The sequence below is a fragment of the Eleutherodactylus coqui genome, chromosome 3, assembly GCF_035609145.1.
Source record: "Eleutherodactylus coqui strain aEleCoq1 chromosome 3, aEleCoq1.hap1, whole genome shotgun sequence".
Classification (NCBI taxonomy): Eukaryota; Metazoa; Chordata; class Amphibia; order Anura; family Eleutherodactylidae; genus Eleutherodactylus; species Eleutherodactylus coqui.
Window position 1 is genome coordinate 44511410 of NC_089839.1, and position 20024 is coordinate 44531433.

Sequence of the window (20024 nt, forward strand, 5' to 3'; positions counted from 1 at the left end):
GGATGAAGGAAACTCCTGCCACAGCTGTCACAGCTGTGGCATTCTTCATATCTTTTCAATGGGGCTAGCGCTGCTGCCGCTGGCCTCATTGAAAAGACTGGCGATGTCGCAGCGATATCCCTGCGATTTTATCGCACTGCTCTGCGAGAGTTTTCTCTTACTCTCGCAGCGCAGTGGAGAAAAAAACGCCAGTGGGTGGGAGCCCTTAAGGTGCTATTCAAATGTGTTCTGATTCTCCAGTCCCTGACTACTTTGCATTCTCCACTCCTGGATCCAGCTTGTCATACTGACAACGCTTCTGTCTTCTGCCTGTCCCACCATGCTGAACCTGTTCCTTGTATCCTAACCTGTGACTTGTTTCTGGTTCTCAAGTTGTGCGGCGGAATACTCATCTGTTCCCACGCTCAGGTACCATGTCTTGGTCTCATAGTAGCATCAGTGGCCCCCTTACTAGGACCCCGCATCCTGACTAACACTGGGGACCCTGCAGCAAAGCCCACATCCCAACTGGTAGGGTTAAAGTGTGAAGACTGGGGTTTCTCAGCTGTCATTTCTGGATTTGCCCCAAAACAGAGCCTTGTGTGGCGCAGAGTGCTAAGGCAGCAGAAATGCAGTCCTAAGCTCTCGCTCACACCCTGAAGGTTGCAAGTTCAATCCCCACTTGGTTCAGGTAGCCAGCTCAAGGATGACTCAGCCTTCCATCCTTCCAAGGTCAGTAAAATGAGTACCCAGCTTGGTGGTGGGTAATAAATAAAAATTACCCCAAAGCACTACAGAATAAGTTGGCGCTATTTTACTTGGCCTAATACAGCAAAATGAAGACAAGATTTATTTTTTTTAGAATATTGCCATGCTACCACGGCAACCCCAGAGCAAGCACATTCAAGAGCATGAAAAGGAGAGAACATCAAAGTTACTTTTTTTTTTTAGATATGTTAACATAGTACGTCTTAAAATAGTGAATTTTACAAATGTCTTGTTCCACACGGTCAGACGACGCCCTGACTCATGCGCTTCCCAGTTATACCTCCCCCCGCAAGTCGTGGAAAACAGAAGAGCTAAGGAAAATTTGCAGAGGCAGCATTCATTAACACCTCGCCTGGCCCGGCATGTAGAAAGTTTGGAGGAAATTGTGACGGGTCACGATGCTGAATAGGAGACTTTTTGGCTAAAAACACGCACTAGTAAAGTCACATTGTGGAGAGGGTGGGGGTTTTCAGTGAAACAAACTTACTGGTAATTTGCCTCTGTTTAGGATGCCTGTTAGATACTTTTTGGCTTGATGTAGCTTTGGCTCTCCGCTTTCTATTAATGGCATGGACATTTTGAGTCTGGCAATGTTCTCCCTTAGACAAAGTTCCAGCAGAGCCTCGGCGAGCAGAAGGTTCGTGAAGTCATCTGTAAGGCAAGGGTTAAAGCGGATGTCACTAAGAGCCAAAGTCACATATAAAGAAGGATCTGATCCCAAGGACAATACTAGAACTAAGTCGCTGAACGCTTGGTGCACAAAAGCATAAAACATGTCATTATGGGCAAATTAGAAGGTTAAAAAGGTGCTTTATCCTGTTAATGTGTAAGCGCGCACTTCCTCTTAATGCTACAAATGTTCCTTGTCCGACTCCTGGCCGCAGTCTGTGGAGCTGCTCTAGCAGTTTAATTTCTTTCCTTCGTTAATGAAATGAACTTTGATTGGTTGTTATAGGTAATATACATCAGCATCAGTATTGGTGCCAGTAAATAGCTGCTTTGGTCTTGAGCCCATGTACTGCGCTGTGCAAAAGTTTTAGGCAGGTATTGAAAAAAATTGCTGCAAAGTAAGAATGCTTTCAGAAATAGAAGTGTTAGTTTATTTCTCTTAACAAATAAACAAAATGCAAAGTGAATGAACAAAAGAGAAATCTAAGTTACATCAGTATTTGGTGCGACCAAAGTTTGCCTTCAAAACAGCATCAGTTCTTCTAGGTACACTTGCACAAAGTCAGGGATTTTGTAGGATTATAGTCCGGTGTATAATTAACCAATTATACCAAACAGGTGATAATGATCAACAATTGTAGGTTGAAATATAGTCATTAACTGAAACAGACGTGTAGGAAGATTACAAATGGGTGAGGTTGTGGAAGGTGAGGTTATGGAAGACAGTTTCCTGCACAGGTCATATACCAGGCAAGATGAGCACAACAACAGGACACAAGGTAGTTAAACTGCATTAGCAAGTTCTCTCCCAGGCAAAGATTTCACAGCAGACTGGGGTTTCAAGTTGTGCTGTTCAAGCTCTTCTGAAGAAGCATAAAGAAATGGGACAATGTTGAGTACTGCAGATACAGTGGTCGGCCAAGGAAACTTAATGCAGCAGATGAAAGACGCATCATGCATACTTCTCTTTGATTTCGTAAGATGTTCAGCAGTGCCATCAGCTGAGATCTGGCAGAAACCAGTGGGAGCCAGGTACACCTATCTGCTGCTCGGAGAAGTCTGGCCAAAAAAGTAGTCTGAAGATACCGCACTCCTCCTTACCTCTGAAGTCTTTCTGCTCTTGGTACTTCCTTCACCTGGTCCTCAGCGGCCTGTAGTGAGCGAAGTGCGCTGGCCACTTCCGCATCACCTAACCAGTGCCGCTGCGCTCTTTAGAGCAACCGGGTGCCCACTGAAGGAAGCACTGAGAGTGGGAAGTCTAAAACTTACATCCCCGGACTCAGGGGGTCACCTTCTTTCAGCCCATAAACTGAGCTCATAGGACTAAAAGTAGGTGACAGTTTCCATTTATCGAATTAGCTTGGAAAGCAAAAATGTAATTGAAATCTTCTTAGTTCTACCTAAAAACGGAAAAAAAAAAATCATACTTAATTCACCTGATCCTGTGCAGCTCCCCTTCTGACGGCGCCCGGTACTCCTCTGCACTTGGCTTTCGACTCCAGTGATGACATCCTGTCACAGGGACATGTGACCGCTGCAGCTAATTACTGGCTAAATGCAATTCAGGATCAGTTGGTAATTGGCTGCAGGAGTCACATGACCCTGTTACATGATGTCATTGCTGGAGGAGGAAGAATAGTACAGAGGTAAACCGGCCTTCATCAACGGGGATCAGGTGAAGGGAGTATACCTTTTCTAAGTTTTTATACAACAATGACAAGATTTCAATTTCATTTTTGCTAGCCCGACTTCGCCTTTAAACTGCTTGGGAAAGACGCTACTATCGGAGGGGTACTGAAACCCCAACCCCTTTGGTAGTTGTAAAGAGAACTATTTGGTGTAACGTTGACTTTAGGTTTTGCAGCTTCCAGAATCTTGGGTGGACCATTCATATGGTGCGGATTGGTGATGGTCAGGGTCTTGTCAGAGTGTGTGAGCCTATACAGGTGATGCGAGCGGCTGGTTGTTGGGGCGCAGCAGATTTCTTGGAAGAGGCAAGGAGGCTGCAAACTGCCGAAGCAAGCGTGTTCAGTTACTGACTGTTCAATTCTCCGAACGGAATCCTGTTGCTGGACTGTTGTAATAAACGTTTAGTTGAGATGTGGCAGAGAAGAGTGTTTGTGCCTCCTTATCAGCTTGCCCTTCCGGAGCCCTGTTCCGGTGAATACCTATGACAGTACCCTGAGAGGACCTACCCAGCCAAGGTAAGCCCCCTGGACTACTTGCCTAAACTCCCAGAGGGTCCATCCTCCACCGGGTTCACTACAAGAATTTATACCAAAGGAGCTCAACTACTTTTAGTAAAGGTCCACTTTCCAGGGTCTTCTGTCAGGTGAAAGTCCAAGCTGGGCACCAAGACCTAGGCCAAAGTGTGTGGCTTGACTTGGAGGACAACTTTTGGCCTAAAGGCTTGTTCACATCATGTTAGAGCCTTTTTACAGAAATCTGCATTGGTACTATTTCCCGATATATGCCTCTACCAGAAGGCTGTGATGTATGCCTCTGTAAACCTCTGTATAGTCAACCATGCTTTTCTATAGAGCACGAAAACGATGTCCCAATGTATACCAGCCCAACGGAGACCAAGAGGACACTCTTTGGCCTCCATGAGTTGACTGAATCTATGTGGATAAATTTGGTGTATACACCAAATTTGCCAAAACACGGTGTGAACAGGCCCTAAGTGGGCAATAATGGACCTGCAGCCCAGCAAGCTGCAGGGAAGCATGGCTGAGTATTAGTGTTGGGGAAAGGCTACATTTTGACTTTTTACATCTGTCCAACGTAAAAGTCGAATACCAGAAGGTAACACAAATAATGTCATTCTGTGGGCTCTAACCTGGTAGTGTAAGAGTTAAGAAGGGCTGGCCTTTACAGAGTAATAAACCAATCACCGCTCATGTAAATATCCAAAGTTCACTCAGTCTACTGCAGGTTCAATACTAACATCTTATCGAGGGTGGAATATAGTAAGTGATGTCGATGGATTTGTGTACACACAACTGAATATGTGGAATATCCCTCTTTGCTGGTCAATGTGAGGGATTCGTAGAGGAAAGCTAACTTTTTGTGTCAAGTTAAGTTTTGGAGAGCCTTTCCCATGACTGCTGGACACATGAATCACTGCCTCCCAGCCTCGTGCCTCATTCATCAGACGTACTGCCCCCCCTGCATGTTCCCAGTCTCCTAGATGTAGGACATGTGAGCGCACTTCCCTTCTACACCAAAAAAGAAATCTGACCTGATAAACCTCAAGGAGCCTGGAAAAATGGATGATTCTCAAGACTTCCACAGTAACTACTGCACTGCATACCGGTGGGATTACCATTCAGGCCTTAAAGGGGTGTTCCGGGCACGGACTAATATTTTAATATCTACTATACATCATCACAATAAGTCATTTTCTAATAGGTTTGTTGTACCCGGTTTTGCTACTTTCTTCAGTTTCCAGCTGTGATGTGACTCTCCGCTTGAAAAATATATCCACTTCCTCTGATGTCTTGTCTGCATTTGCTACTTCCTCCCCTGTCTATAGCCTCCAACTTCCTGTGAGCAGTGCATGATGGGAGGACAGGAGTGGAAGTATTGCGCTGTATTGCTCAGTTCAGAGTGCCGGACGGACCCGTCTGTCTGCTGCGGCAGCTTCCTCTGGCACTCTGGGAGGTTGGTTGATGCTGATAAGTTGTAGGACCTGTTAGCTGTGGGCGGAGCTACAGCGCTGGCTGGGAGACAAGCTCTATGCATGCTGGGAGTTGTAGGTAACAGTCTGCTGAAGTGATGCATGTGATTCACAGCAGCTGCGCAGGATGAAGAAGAGGATCCAGGGCGGCAGATAAAAGGTACAGGTTGCCCCTACTTAGCTGTACTTCCTAGATTTCAGCATTTTCAGAGTTTGTGCCCAAAAAACCCCATTAAGGGCTCGTTCACAGAGTATTTTTTCAGTGTTTTTAATCGATTGCAAATAAACTGTTTTTCACGTGACATGCTCTGTTTTGGTGCACAAATGCGCACCAAAGGCACCATAACAGTGTATGGGGTGCGCAAATGCGATCCTGAGCCACACAAAATTGTGCATTGAACTGTACAATTTCACGGGAAATCAAAAAAAATGGCAGCGCAGAAAGTACAGTAAAAAGCGTAGAAGTGCAATAGCATGACCTTCACAGCGCAAAACGTGGCACTATCACAACCGGTTCTGCGCTTACGCTCGTCTGAAGGAACACTAATGAGGTCCCGGTGTGTGCTTTTAGCAGCGGGGTTGTGTGGCGTATGGCACATCCCGTTGCATATTGCGCACTTCCAATAAACTTCTAAGGGGCCCTTTGGTGTGCAAATATGCATGAGAATACAGAAGATCCTATTTTTTTTTTCAGGCGCGACCGAAATGCCTGCAACAAAAATCATTAATGTGAAAGAACCCATTGACATCAATAGGTTCTATCCTCCGCGTATCGCATGCAGATATTTTACGTGCGCAAACACATCCGTCTGTAGCCGCCCTAAAACAAATGGAGTTCCGTGTCTGTATAACTTTTTCTATCAGATTCCACACTCGACAGAGCACTATATGGCGGCACACCTTGTACATAAAGCCTCAGGCACACGAAGAGTATGTCATGCAGAAGGCTAGGAAAGCTAGATGACAACTTCTCTGCGAGCTGCAATGGTGGCATACCGGTTTCTACTCAGCTCTGCTGGAAACGGATAAAACTAAAGCCCTATTTATATGGGTCGATTATTGCTCAAAATTCGCTTAAACAATGTCTTTTGAACGATAATCGTTGCGTGTAAACGCTACCATTGTTAGCTTTTCGGCTGAAGGATGATTTTCTATTGAGTTTAAAATCCATCATTCGGCCGGCCAGCTGATAGCAGGGACTGCATGCTGTGATTCTCCACAGGAGTGCTGATAACATTGTATTCAGAACAAAGAGGCTGTATGCAGATAACAGACCACTTGCTGTTTTCTGCATACAGCGTAGGGAGCCTCATTTACATGCAAATGCTGCTGATACAAAATGATTGCTCAAATTGTCATTCTCCCTATCTTTTGAACAGATTTTGAGCGATTATCCTTGCGTGTAAATGGGGCTTAAGAGTTAGGTCAACGTGATGATATTTTATTACTGTAGTAGACAATGCTGGTAAGCAGTAGAGTATATAGAGGCACTTATCCAAGAGCATCCTACCGTATCCGCACGTACAGCATGCCTCCGCACGTAACATAGTCCCGCCAGATGTACAACGGAGGGGCCTCCAGGCAGAACAGCTGTATACCAGGTCTGATGGGCGGAGATGCCACCATGCCATGTACTGAAGCAATCATCTTGGCACTGACTCCCTGATCCTTCCCAAATACATTCATCCCTGCAAGCAGTTTTCCGCCCCCTCACGCACTTCTGTGGTCGTCACGTCGCTTGTTGAATCGCAGTGCGAAGTTTTGCAAACACTTGTAAAACATGTTATGTTGTTTCAAACAGTTGGATGAAGTTTTTTCCTGACATTTTCTCCTGTGTAGACTGAACTCACCCCCAGCGTTGGTCGGGCTCCGTAATGTATTTTCAGCTGAAAAGTGAGACCCTCTATGTACAAAGTGTTTTTCTTGTGGCTTTGAGTCAGACACATTTTTTTTTACAAATACTAGAATGCTCCCGATATGGGGCTTTTTTCTGACATTTTCCCATAGGCTTCTCTAAAGAAATTAAAAGGGTTATCCAGAAGGGAAGATGTTGCTCCGACCCCGTGTAGTGGTCAGTGCTTGTAATTGCAAGCGCAGCTCTCATTGAGATCAATGGGACCCCAGCCCGCAATTACAAGGATCCCGTTGACTGCAATAAGAACTGCGCCTGCAGTTACGAGCGCTGACCACTACATGGGGGTTGGAGCAGCGCCTTTCACTGCAGCCCCCCGGCGGGCGCTGCCCGGATTACCCCAGGGAAACACTCATATTTTAAATGTTACAAAAGAAAAAAAAATTCAGCAATAGTGCTTCTACAAAAACACCCTGAAATCGCAGGTCTGCAGGAGACCTTTTGGTGGGATTGTCTTATGGGGATCTTAAAAATATGCTTAGGATATGTAATTCACTATGTAACTTAGTTTATAGAGCTGTGGGGGCGTGACAGGTTCAAGGACCATTGATGGATATGCTTATCAAAGGTCGAAAGGGGTCGTATGAGTAGAGCCAAGCTAGCTTTACACCCAGCGGCTATCAGCTGTTTCCTCCATTGAAGCTCACTTCGAAACTTTTTAACGTTTTTCAATACATTATACGGTACATTAAATGACGCCGTTAAAAAAAAAAATTAAACCCATCCTGCCAAAAAACAAGCCAGAAAAATAATATGTTAGAGCTCTTGGATTGTGGAGATGAATGGAAAAAGGAGAAACTCAAAGGGTGACGGGTCATAAAGGGGTTAAAAAGTCAATTAAAAAGACTGCGAAAAACCATACAAAGTGTTGTGTATGAAGAATAGGGCTAGTGCCATAAAGGACCCCTTGTATTAGTCCGCTATTAGTAGACAATGGCTAGGATGACTTTAGTTGAATCTGTAGAGATCGGCTGATCATCTGGGCAGGGCTTAAATTTGTGGAGGCGCCAACCTGGTAAGACAACCCTCAAAAGACCAGGTAGGAGTCATAGGTTAGCATTAATGGGGTTGTAGCACAATTGCAAGCTATCCCTTATCTACCGTAGTGAGGAGGAAACTAAATGAAGCGCCGATCAGCTGTTCGCCAGATCCACCGTCAGTGTGGACCGAGCCGGAAGCAGATAGAGCTGTCAACACTACAGTGGCCCGGGTTGGTATTGCAGCCGCAGTTCCCACTGAATGCAATGCAATACAAGCCACTGCAGTACGGACAGAGTGATGTGCTTTCAGCACTGTCTAGCGGATAGCCGGACAGGCGCACAGCTGATCAGAAGGGATCCTACCAATCAATTATTGATGACCTATAGTAAGGATAAGTCATCAATAGTAAAGTCCTGGAAAACCCTTTAGGGGCTAAAGCACACTACTACGGTTCAGCTCGATACAACCTGCAAGTCGTAGGTAGCCGTAATAACGGCCCCCACAGAAGTACCAAGCAAATCCTCTGTATCCCTCTAATTTAATCTAGAGGTATCTAAGGGGGCCATGTACCACGGCACGCTGTATGACGGGGTTATTTTTCTGATGGCACTGTACGTGGCACAAGACACGGATTCACACAGCTCTGCCATGTGCGAAATGTGGAGAAGGCGATTTGTGCCGTCATTAAGAGGCTGAAGCGACAGCCATTGTGTCTGGACCTGGCAGAGTTATTGGGACTTGTTTGATTAAGGTAAAACAAACAGACTCCTCGGTGCCAGCAGCTGGCGATGCCAGTCTAAGAGGAAGCTGGTATAAGCCGGGTACACACGGCTGTAACAGGCGCAAGCAGGGTGTGAAGAGAGAAAACCTCAGTAGCAAAATTATAGGCTTATCTACGAAGCATTAACAGCGTTTTTTAAACACGCTGTGTGATTCTATCTGGGGGTTCCGTCCCGGCTGCAAAAACAGCGCTGTGACGGAACACCGGAACGCAACCATTTACCTGTATCGTGGAAGGGTCACCAATTTGGTTTTTACTTTCAGTTTCACATCTATCCGAAGATGCATCAACACAGAATTATCTGAGACTACACCATTTGTGGCTGCTGAAGGACAGCTGAATTATCATTACCTTGTATAAGTCACTCATATAAGCTACAGATCAGAAGTATACAGTCAGGAGGAGGAAACTGTGATCTCCTCTATTATACCTGTGCGACCGAAGCTGTGACATCATCATCAGTAACTGTGATAGGAGCGCCTATTACCCACTGTGGGCAGTTGCTGTGGGATGTGCATGTAACATGCGGGGCTTAGTTAATGGTAAGCTTAACTGAAGCAATCAGTGTCAGACAGCTGCTGCCAAGGCAAATGGGATCATGGGGTGCATCAGAAGAGGTCTAGGTGCACATGACGAGAACATTGTTCTTCCTCTTTACAAGTCACTGGTCAGACCACACATGGAATACTGTGAACAGTTTTGGGCACCGGTACTCAAGAAGGCAGGCAACTAAAGTAATAAATGGAATGGGCGGACTACAACACCCAGAGAGGTTATCGAAATTGGGATTATTTAGTTTTGAAAAAAGCCATCTGAGGAGCGACCTAATCACTATGTATAAACATATCAGAGATCTCTCCCATCATCTGTTTATTCCCAGGACTGTGACAGTGACAAGGGGGCGCTCTCTACATCTAGAGGAAAGAAGGTTTCTACACCAACATACAAGGGGGTTCTCTACTGTAAAAGCACTGAGACTGTGGAACTCTCCGCCTGAGGATGTGGTAATGGAGAACTCGATAAAAGTATAAGAGAGGACTGGACACCTTTCTTGAGCGATACAATATTATATTTTATAATCGCTGACTACTTCAGAAGGGTCGGTGATCTCGGGATTATTCCGATTGCCAGATTGAGGTTGGGAAGGAATTTTTTTCCCTTAAAGGGGTTGTCCCGCGGCGAAACGGGTTTTGTTTTTTTTCAACCCCAAACCCCCCCCCCCGTTCGGCGCGAGACAACCCTGATGCAGGGGTTAAAAAAGAACACCGCACAGCGCTTACCTGAATCCCCGCGCTCCGGTGACTTCTTACTTACCTGCTGAAGATGGCCGCGGGGATCTTCTCCCTCGGTGGACCGCAGAGCTTCTGTGCGGTCCATTGCCGATTCCAGCCTCCTGATTGGCTGGAATCGGCACGTGACGGGGCGGAGCCACACGGAGCCCCATTGAGAAAAGAAGACCCGGACTGCGCAAGCGCGTCTAATTTGGCGATTAGATGCTGAAAATTAGACGGCTCCATGGAAACGAGGACGCCAGCAACGGAGCAGGTAAGTGAAAAACTTCTTATAACTTCTGTATGGCTCATAATTAATGCACAATGTACATTACAAAGTGCATTAATATGGCCATACAGAAGTGCTGAACCCCACTTGCTTTCGCGGGACAACCCCTTTAACTTTGTAACTTAGTTTATAGCGCTATGGGGGCGGGACAGGTTCAAGGACCATTGATGGATATGCTTATCAAAGGTCGAAAGGGGTCGTATGAGTAGAGCCAAGCTAGCTTTACACCCAGCGGCTATCAGCTGTTTCCTCCATTGAACCTCACTTCGAAACTTTTTAACGTTTTTCAATACATTATATGGTACATTAAATGACGCCGTTTAAAAAAAAAATTAAACCCATCCTGCCAAAAAACAAGCCAGAAAAATAATATGTTAGAGCTCTTGGATTGTGGAGATGAATGGAAAAAGGAGAAACTCAAAGGGTGACAGGTCATAAAGGGGTTAAAAAGTCAATTAAAAAGACTGCGAAAAACCATACAAAGTGTTGTGTATGAAGAATAGGGCTAGTGCCATAAAGGACCCCTTGTATTAGTCCGCTATTAGTAGACAATGGCTAGGATGACTTTAGTTGAATCTGTAGAGATCGGCTGATCATCTGGGCAGGGCTTAAATTTGTGGAGGCGCCAACCTGGTAAGACAACCCTCAAAAGACCAGGTAGGAGTCATAGGTTAGCATTAATGGGGTTGTAGCACAATTGCAAGCTATCCCTTATCTACCGTAGTGAGGAGGAAACTAAATGAAGCGCCGATCAGCTGTTCGCCAGATCCACCGTCAGTGTGGACCGAGCCGGAAGCAGATAGAGCTGTCAACACTACAGTGGCCCGGGTTGGTATTGCAGCCGCAGTTCCCACTGAATGCAATGCAATACAAGCCACTGCAGTACGGACAGAGTGATGTGCTTTCAGCACTGTCTAGCGGATAGCCGGACAGGCGCACAGCTGATCAGAAGGGATCCTACCAATCAATTATTGATGACCTATAGTAAGGATAAGTCATCAATAGTAAAGTCCTGGAAAACCCTTTAGGGGCTAAAGCACACTACTACGGTTCAGCTCGATACAACCTGCAAGTCGTAGGTAGCCGTAATAACGGCCCCCACAGAAGTACCAAGCAAATCCTCTGTATCCCTCTAATTTAATCTAGAGGTATCTAAGGGGGCCATGTACCACGGCACGCTGTATGACAGAGTTATTTTTCTGATGGCACTGTACGTGGCACAAGACACGGATTCACACAGCTCTGCCATGTGCGAAATGTGGAGAAGGCGATTTGTGCCGTCATTAAGAGGCTGAAGCGACAGCCATTGTGTCTGGACCTGGCAGAGTTATTGGGACTTGTTTGATTAAGGTAAAACAAACAGACTCCTCGGTGCCAGCAGCTGGCGATGCCAGTCTAAGAGGAGGCTGGTATAAGCCGGGTACACACGGCTGTAACAGGCGCAAGCAGGGTGTGAAGAGAGAAAACCTCAGTAGCAAAATTATAGGCTTATCTACGAAGCATTAAAGGGGTTGTCCCGCGCCGAAACGTTTTTTGTTTTTTTTCAATAGGCCCCCCCGTTCGGCGCGAGACAAACACAAGGGATGGGTTAAAAAAAAAAACAGTTTAGTGCTTACCCGAATCCCTGCTCTGCGGCAACTTCTTTCTTACCTTAGCAAGATGGCCGCCGGGATCTTCACCCACGATGCACCGCGGGTCTTCTCCCATGGTGCACCGTGGGCTCTGTGCGGTCCATTGCCGATTCCAGCCTCCTGATTGGCTGGAATCGGCACACGTGACGGGGCGGAGCTACAAGGACCAGCTCTCCGGCACGAGCGGCCCCATTCACCAGGGAGAAGACTGGACTGCGCAAGCGCGTGTAATCGGGCGATTAGACGCTGAAATTAGACGGCACCATGGCGACGGGGACGCTAGCAACGGAACAGGTAAGTGAATAACTTCTGTATGGCTCATAATTAATGCACGATGTACATTACAAAGTGCATTAATATGGCCATACAGAAGTGTATAACCCCACTTGCTGCCGCGGGACAACCCCTTTAAGAGCGTTTTTTTAACACGCTGTGTGATTCTATATGGGAGTTCCGTCACGGCAGAAAAAACAGCGCTGCGACGGATAACCGGAACGCAACCATTTACCTGTATCATGAAAGGGTCACCAATTTGGTGCCTCTATACAAGGTTTTCGTTTGTTTCTCTCTTATTTGGAGTATATAATAGGTAGATGAGGTATTCGAGGAATGTGTCTCCGTGGGGTCGTAAGTGAAGCCGACCTCATTAAAAGCGGAATACTGCACACACAAAGGCCAGCCTCACACGTAGACAGGATTATGCAGGCCACTCCTGCGAAAACACAGTTGCTGCTGCCTTCACCTGATTACCTATCACACTCTGGAGGTCTCCTCTGTGTATTGCGGCCACTTCCATGCAGTGCAGCCCCCTGTCTGATACTTATTAAGCACCATCTTCAGGCTGAGACTTTTTACTTTCAGTTTCACATCTATCCGAAGATGCATCAACACAGAATTATCTGAGACTACACCATTTGTGGCTGCTGAAGGACAGCTGAATTATCATTACCTTGTATAAGTCACTCATATAAGCTACAGATCAGAAGTATACAGTCAGGAGGAGGAAACTGTGATCTCCTCTATTATACCTGTGCGACCGAAGCTGTGACATCATCATCAGTAACTGTGATAGGAGCGCCTATTACCCACTGTGGGCAGTTGCTGTGGGATGTGTATGTAACATGGGGGGCTTAGTTAATGGCAAGCTTAACTGAAGCAATCAGTGTCAGGCAGCTGCTGCCAAGGCAAATGGGATCATGGGGTGCATCAGAAGAGGTCTAGGTGCACAAGTCACTGGTCAGACCACACATGGAATACTGTGAACAGTTTTGGGCACCGGTACGCAAGAAGGCAGGCAACTAAAGTAATAAATGGAATGGGAGGACTACAACACCCAGAGAGGTTATCGAAATTGGGATTATTTAGTTTTGAAAAAAGCCATCTGAGGAGCGACCTAATAACTATGTATAAATATATCAGAGATCTCTCCCATCATCTGTTTATTCCCAGGACTGTGACAGTGACAAGGGGGCGCTCTCTACGTCTAGAGGAAAGAAGGTTTCTACACCAACATACAAGGGGGTTCTCTACTGTAAAAGCAGTGAGACTGTGGAACTCTCTGCCTGAGGATGTGGTAATGGAGAACTCGATAAAAGTATAAGAGAGGACTGGACACCTTTCTTGAGCGATACAATATTATATTTTATAATCGCTGACTACTTCAAAAGGGTCGGTGATCTCGGGATTACTCCGATTGCCAGATTGAGGTTGGGAAGGAATTTTTTTCCCTTAAATGGGGAAAATTGGCAAATATGTACAAGGGCAGCGTGTGTGTATAATATGTGCAACGAAAACACATGTATATAATATGTGCAAAAGCAGAACATGTGTGTAACATGTATAATAGAAGCAGATGTGTGTAATATGTGAAAGACAGGCACATGTGTATAATGTATGCAAGAAGAGCACAAGAGATAGATAAATAAATAGATATAGATAGATATGAGATAGATGAATAAATAGGTAGATGGATAGATATGAGATAGCTGGATATTAGATAGATAGATAATAGATAATAGATAGATAGATAGATAGATAGATAGATAGATAGATAGATAGATAGATAGATAGATAGATAGATATGAGATAGATAAATAAGAGATAGATAGATATGAGATAGATAGATAGATAGATAGATAGATAGATAGATAGATAGATATGAGATAGATAACTAAGAGATAGATAGATAGATAGATAGATAAGAGATAGATAGATAGATAGATAGATAAGAGATTGATAGATGATAGATAGATAGATAGATAGATAGATAGATAGATAAGGGATTGATAGGTGATAGATAGATAGATAGATAGATAGATAGATAGATAGATAAGAGATAGATAGATAGATAGATAGATAGATAGATAGATAGATAGATAGATAGATAGATAGATAGATAGGAGATTGATAGATAGATAACAGATAGATGATAGATAGATAAAAGATAGATAGATAGATGATAGATATGAGATACATAGATAGATATAAATAGATAGATATGAGATAGATATATAAATAAATAGATAGATGATAGATAGATATGAGATAGATGGATAATAGATAGATAGATAGATAGATAGATAGATAGATAGATAGATAGATATTAAAAAGATAGGAGATAGATAAGAGATAGATAGATGATAGATAGATATAAGATAGATAGATAGATAGATATGAGATAGATAGATAAATAAGATAGATAGATAGATAGATAGATAAGAGATTGATAGATGATAGCTAGATATGAGATAGATAGGTGATAGATAGATAGATAGATAAGAGATAGATAGATAGATATGAGATAGATAGATAGATAGATAGATAGATAGATAGATAGATAGATAGATAGATAGATAGATATGAGCTGGATAGATGGATAGATAGATATGAGATAGATGGATAATAGATAATAGATAGATAGATATGAGAGAGATAGATAGATAGATAAATAGATAAGAGATAGATAGATAAGAGATTGATAGATGATTGAAAGATAGATAGATAACAGATAGATGATAGATAGATAGATAGATAGATAGATAGATAGATAGATAGATAGATAGATAGATAGATAGATAGATAGATAGGAGATTGATAAATGATAGATGTGAGATAGATAGATATTAAAAAGATAGGAGATAAATAAATAAATAGATGGATAGATAGATATGAGATAGATGGATGATAGATAGATAGATAGATAGATAGATAGATAGATAGATAGATAGATAGATGATAGATAGATATGAGATAGATGGATGATAGATTGATAGATAGATAGATAGATAGATAGATAGATAAGAGATAGATAGGAGATTGATAGATAGATAACAGATAGACGATAGATGATAGATAGATAAAAGATAGATAGATAGATAGATAGATAGATAGATAGGAGATTGATAGATGATAGATATGAGATACATAGACAGATATAAATAGATAGATAGATATGAGATAGATATATAAATAAATAGATAGATGGATAGATAGATCTGAGATAGATGGATAATAGATAGATGATAGATAGATAGATAGATAAGAGACAGATAGATAAGAGATAGATAGATAGATAGATAGATAGATAGATAGATAGATAAGAGATTGATAGATGATAGATAGATAAGAGATAGATAGATGTGAGATAGATAGATAGATAGATAGATAGATAGATAGATAGATAGATAAGGGATTGATAGATGATAGATGGATAGATAGATAAGAGATAGATAGATAGATAGATAACAGATAGATGATGGATAGATAGATAAAAGATAGATAGATATGAGATAGATAGATAGATAGATAGATATAAATAGATAGATAGATAGATAGATATTAAAAAGATAGGAGATAGATAAGAGATCGATAGATGATAGATAGATAGATAGATAGATAGATATAAGATAGATAGATAGATAGATAGATATGAGATAGATAGATAAATAAGAGATAGATAGATAGATAAGAGATTGATAGATGATAGATAGATATGAGATAGATAGGTGATAGATAGATAGATAAGAGATAGATAGATAAGAGATTGATTGATAGATAGATAGATAGATAACAGATAGATGATAAATGATAAATAGCTAAAAGATAGATAGATAGATAGATATGAGATAGATAAATAAATAAATAGATGGATATATAGATATGAGATACATGGATAATAGATAGATGATAGATAGATAGATAGATAGATAGATAGATAGATAGATAGATAGGAGATAGATAGATAGATAGATAGATAGATAGATAGATAGATAGATAGATAGATAGATAGATAGGAGATTGATAAATGATAGATATGAGATAGATAGATATTAAAAAGATAGGAGATAAATAAATAAATAGATGGATAGATAGATATGAGATAGATGGATGATAGATAGATAGATAGATAGATAGATGATAGATAGATATGAGATAGATGGATGATAGATAGATAGATAGATAGATAGATAGATAGATAGATAGATAGATAGATAGATAGATAGATAAGAGATAGATAGGAGATTGATAGATAGATAACAGATAGACGATAGATGATAGATAGATAAAAGATAGATAGATAGGAGATTGATAGATGATAGATATGAGATACATAGATAGATATAAATAGATAGATAGATATGAGATAGATATATAAATAAATAGATAGATGGATAGATAGATCTGAGATAGATGGATAATAGATAGATGATAGATAGATAGATAGATAGATAGATAAGAGACAGATAGATAAGAGATAGATAGATAGATAGATAGATAGATAGATAGATAGATAGATAGATAGATAGATAAGAGATAGATAGATAGATAGATAGATAGATAGGAGATTGATAGATAGATAACAGATAGATGATAGATAGATAAAAGATAGATAGATAGATGATAGATATGAGATACATAGATAGATATAAATAGATAGATATGAGATAGATATATAAATAAATAGATAGATGATAGATAGATATGAGATAGATGGATAATAGATAGATAGATAGATAGATAGATAGATAGATAGATAGATAGATAGATATTAAAAAGATAGGAGATAGATAAGAGATAGATAGATGATAGATAGATATAAGATAGATAGATAGATAGATATGAGATAGATAGATAAATAAGATAGATAGATAGATAGATAGATAAGAGATTGATAGATGATAGCTAGATATGAGATAGATAGGTGATAGATAGATAGATAGATAAGAGATAGATAGATAGATATGAGATAGATAGATAGATAGATAGATAGATAGATAGATAGATAGATAGATAGATAGATATGAGCTGGATAGATGGATAGATAGATATGAGATAGATGGATAATAGATAATAGATAGATAGATATGAGAGAGATAGATAGATAGATAAATAGATAAGAGATAGATAGATAAGAGATTGATAGATGATTGAAAGATAGATAGATAACAGATAGATGATAGATAGATAGATAGATAGATAGATAGATAGATAGATAGATAGATAGATAGATAGATAGATAGGAGATTGATAAATGATAGATGTGAGATAGATAGATATTAAAAAGATAGGAGATAAATAAATAAATAGATGGATAGATAGATATGAGATAGATGGATGATAGATAGATAGATAGATAGATAGATAGATAGATAGATAGATAGATAGATAGATAGATAGATGATAGATAGATATGAGATAGATGGATGATAGATTGATAGATAGATAGATAGATAGATAGATAGATAAGAGATAGATAGGAGATTGATAGATAGATAACAGATAGACGATAGATGATAGATAGATAAAAGATAGATAGATAGATAGATAGATAGATAGGAGATTGATAGATGATAGATATGAGATACATAGACAGATATAAATAGATAGATAGATATGAGATAGATATATAAATAAATAGATAGATGGATAGATAGATCTGAGATAGATGGATAATAGATAGATGATAGATAGATAGATAGATAAGAGACAGATAGATAAGAGATAGATAGATAGATAGATAGATAGATAGATAGATAGATAGATAGATAGATAGATAAGAGATTGATAGATGATAGATAGATAAGAGATAGATAGATGTGAGATAGATAGATAGATAGATAGATAGATAGATAGATAGATAAGGGATTGATAGATGATAGATGGATAGATAGATAAGAGATAGATAGATAGATAGATAACAGATAGATGATGGATAGATAGATAAAAGATAGATAGATATGAGATAGATAGATAGATAGATAGATAGATATAAATAGATAGATAGATAGATAGATATTAAAAAGATAGGAGATAGATAAGAGATCGATAGATGATAGATAGATAGATAGATAGATAGATAGATAGATATAAGATAGATAGATAGATAGATAGATATGAGATAGATAGATAAATAAGAGATAGATAGATAGATAAGAGATTGATAGATGATAGATAGATATGAGATAGATAGGTGATAGATAGATAGATAAGAGATAGATAGATAAGAGATTGATTGATAGATAGATAGATAGATAACAGATAGATGATAAATGATAAATAGCTAAAAGATAGATAGATAGATAGATATGAGATAGATAAATAAATAAATAGATGGATATATAGATATGAGATACATGGATAATAGATAGATGATAGATAGATAGATAGATAGATAGATAGATAGATAGATAGGAGATAGATAGATAGATAGATAGATAGATAGATAGATAGATAGATAGATAGATAGATAGGAGATTGATAAATGATAGATATGAGATAGATAGATATTAAAAAGATAGGAGATAAATAAATAAATAGATGGATAGATAGATATGAGATAGATGGATGATAGATAGATAGATAGATAGATAGATAGATGATAGATAGATATGAGATAGATGGATGATAGATAGATAGATAGATAGATAGATAGATAGATAGATAGATAGATAAGAGATAGATAGGAGATTGATAGATAGATAACAGATAGACGATAGATGATAGATAGATAAAAGATAGATAGATAGGAGATTGATAGATGATAGATATGAGATACATAGATAGATATAAATAGATAGATAGATATGAGATAGATATATAAATAAATAGATAGATGGATAGATAGATCTGAGATAGATGGATAATAGATAGATGATAGATAGATAGATAGATAGATAGATAAGAGACAGATAGATAAGAGATAGATAGATAGATAGATAGATAGATAGATAGATAGATAGATAGATAGATAGATAGATAGATAAGAGATTGATAGATGATAGATAGATAAGAGATAGATAGATGTGAGATAGATAGATAGATAGATAGATAAGGGATTGATAGATGATAGATGGATAGATAGATAAGAGATAGATAGATAGATAACAGATAGATGATGGATAGATAGATAGATATGAGATAGATAGATAGATAGATAGATAGATAGATAGATAGATAGATATAAATAGATAGATAGATATTAAAAAGATAGGAGATAGATAAGAGATAGATAGATGATAGATAGATAGATAGATAGATAGATAGATAGATAGATAGATAGATAGATAGATAGATAGATATAAGATAGATAGATAGATATGAGATAGATAGATAAATAAGAGATAGATAGATAGATAAGAGATTGATAGATGATAGATAGATATGAGATAGATAGGTGATAGATAGATAGATAGATAGATAAGAGATAGATAGATAAGAGATTGATTGATAGATAGATAGATAGATAACAGATAGATGATAAATGATAAATAGCTAAAAGATAGATAGATAGATAGATATGAGATAGATAAATAAATAAATAAATAAATAGATGGATATATAGATATGAGATACATGGATAATAGATAGATGATAGATAGATAGATAGATAGGAGATAGATAGATAGATAGATAGATAGATAGATAGATAGATAGATAGATATGAGCTGGATAGATGGATAGATAGATATGAGATAGATGGATAATAGATAAGAGATAGATATGAGAGATAGATAGATAGATAGATAGATAGATAGATATGAGATAGATGGATATTAGATAGATAGA

At 39.8% G+C, this 20024-nt stretch overlaps 1 protein-coding gene across 3 annotated transcripts in view; it reads right to left on the reverse strand.

The window, feature by feature from the left end:
- TTC7A (tetratricopeptide repeat domain 7A) overlaps nt 1-20024 on the reverse strand; it is a 436415-nt gene that overhangs the window by 415427 nt on the left and 964 nt on the right. For 2 of the 3 annotated variants that reach the window (XM_066595533.1, XM_066595532.1), the window contains exon 2: nt 1235-1398. The exons of the other annotated variant lie outside the window; for it this stretch is intronic. In XM_066595533.1, coding sequence (XP_066451630.1) covers nt 1235-1398 — 164 coding nt within the window. The remainder of the gene's footprint in view (nt 1-1234; nt 1399-20024) is intronic. 3 annotated transcript variants of the gene reach the window in all.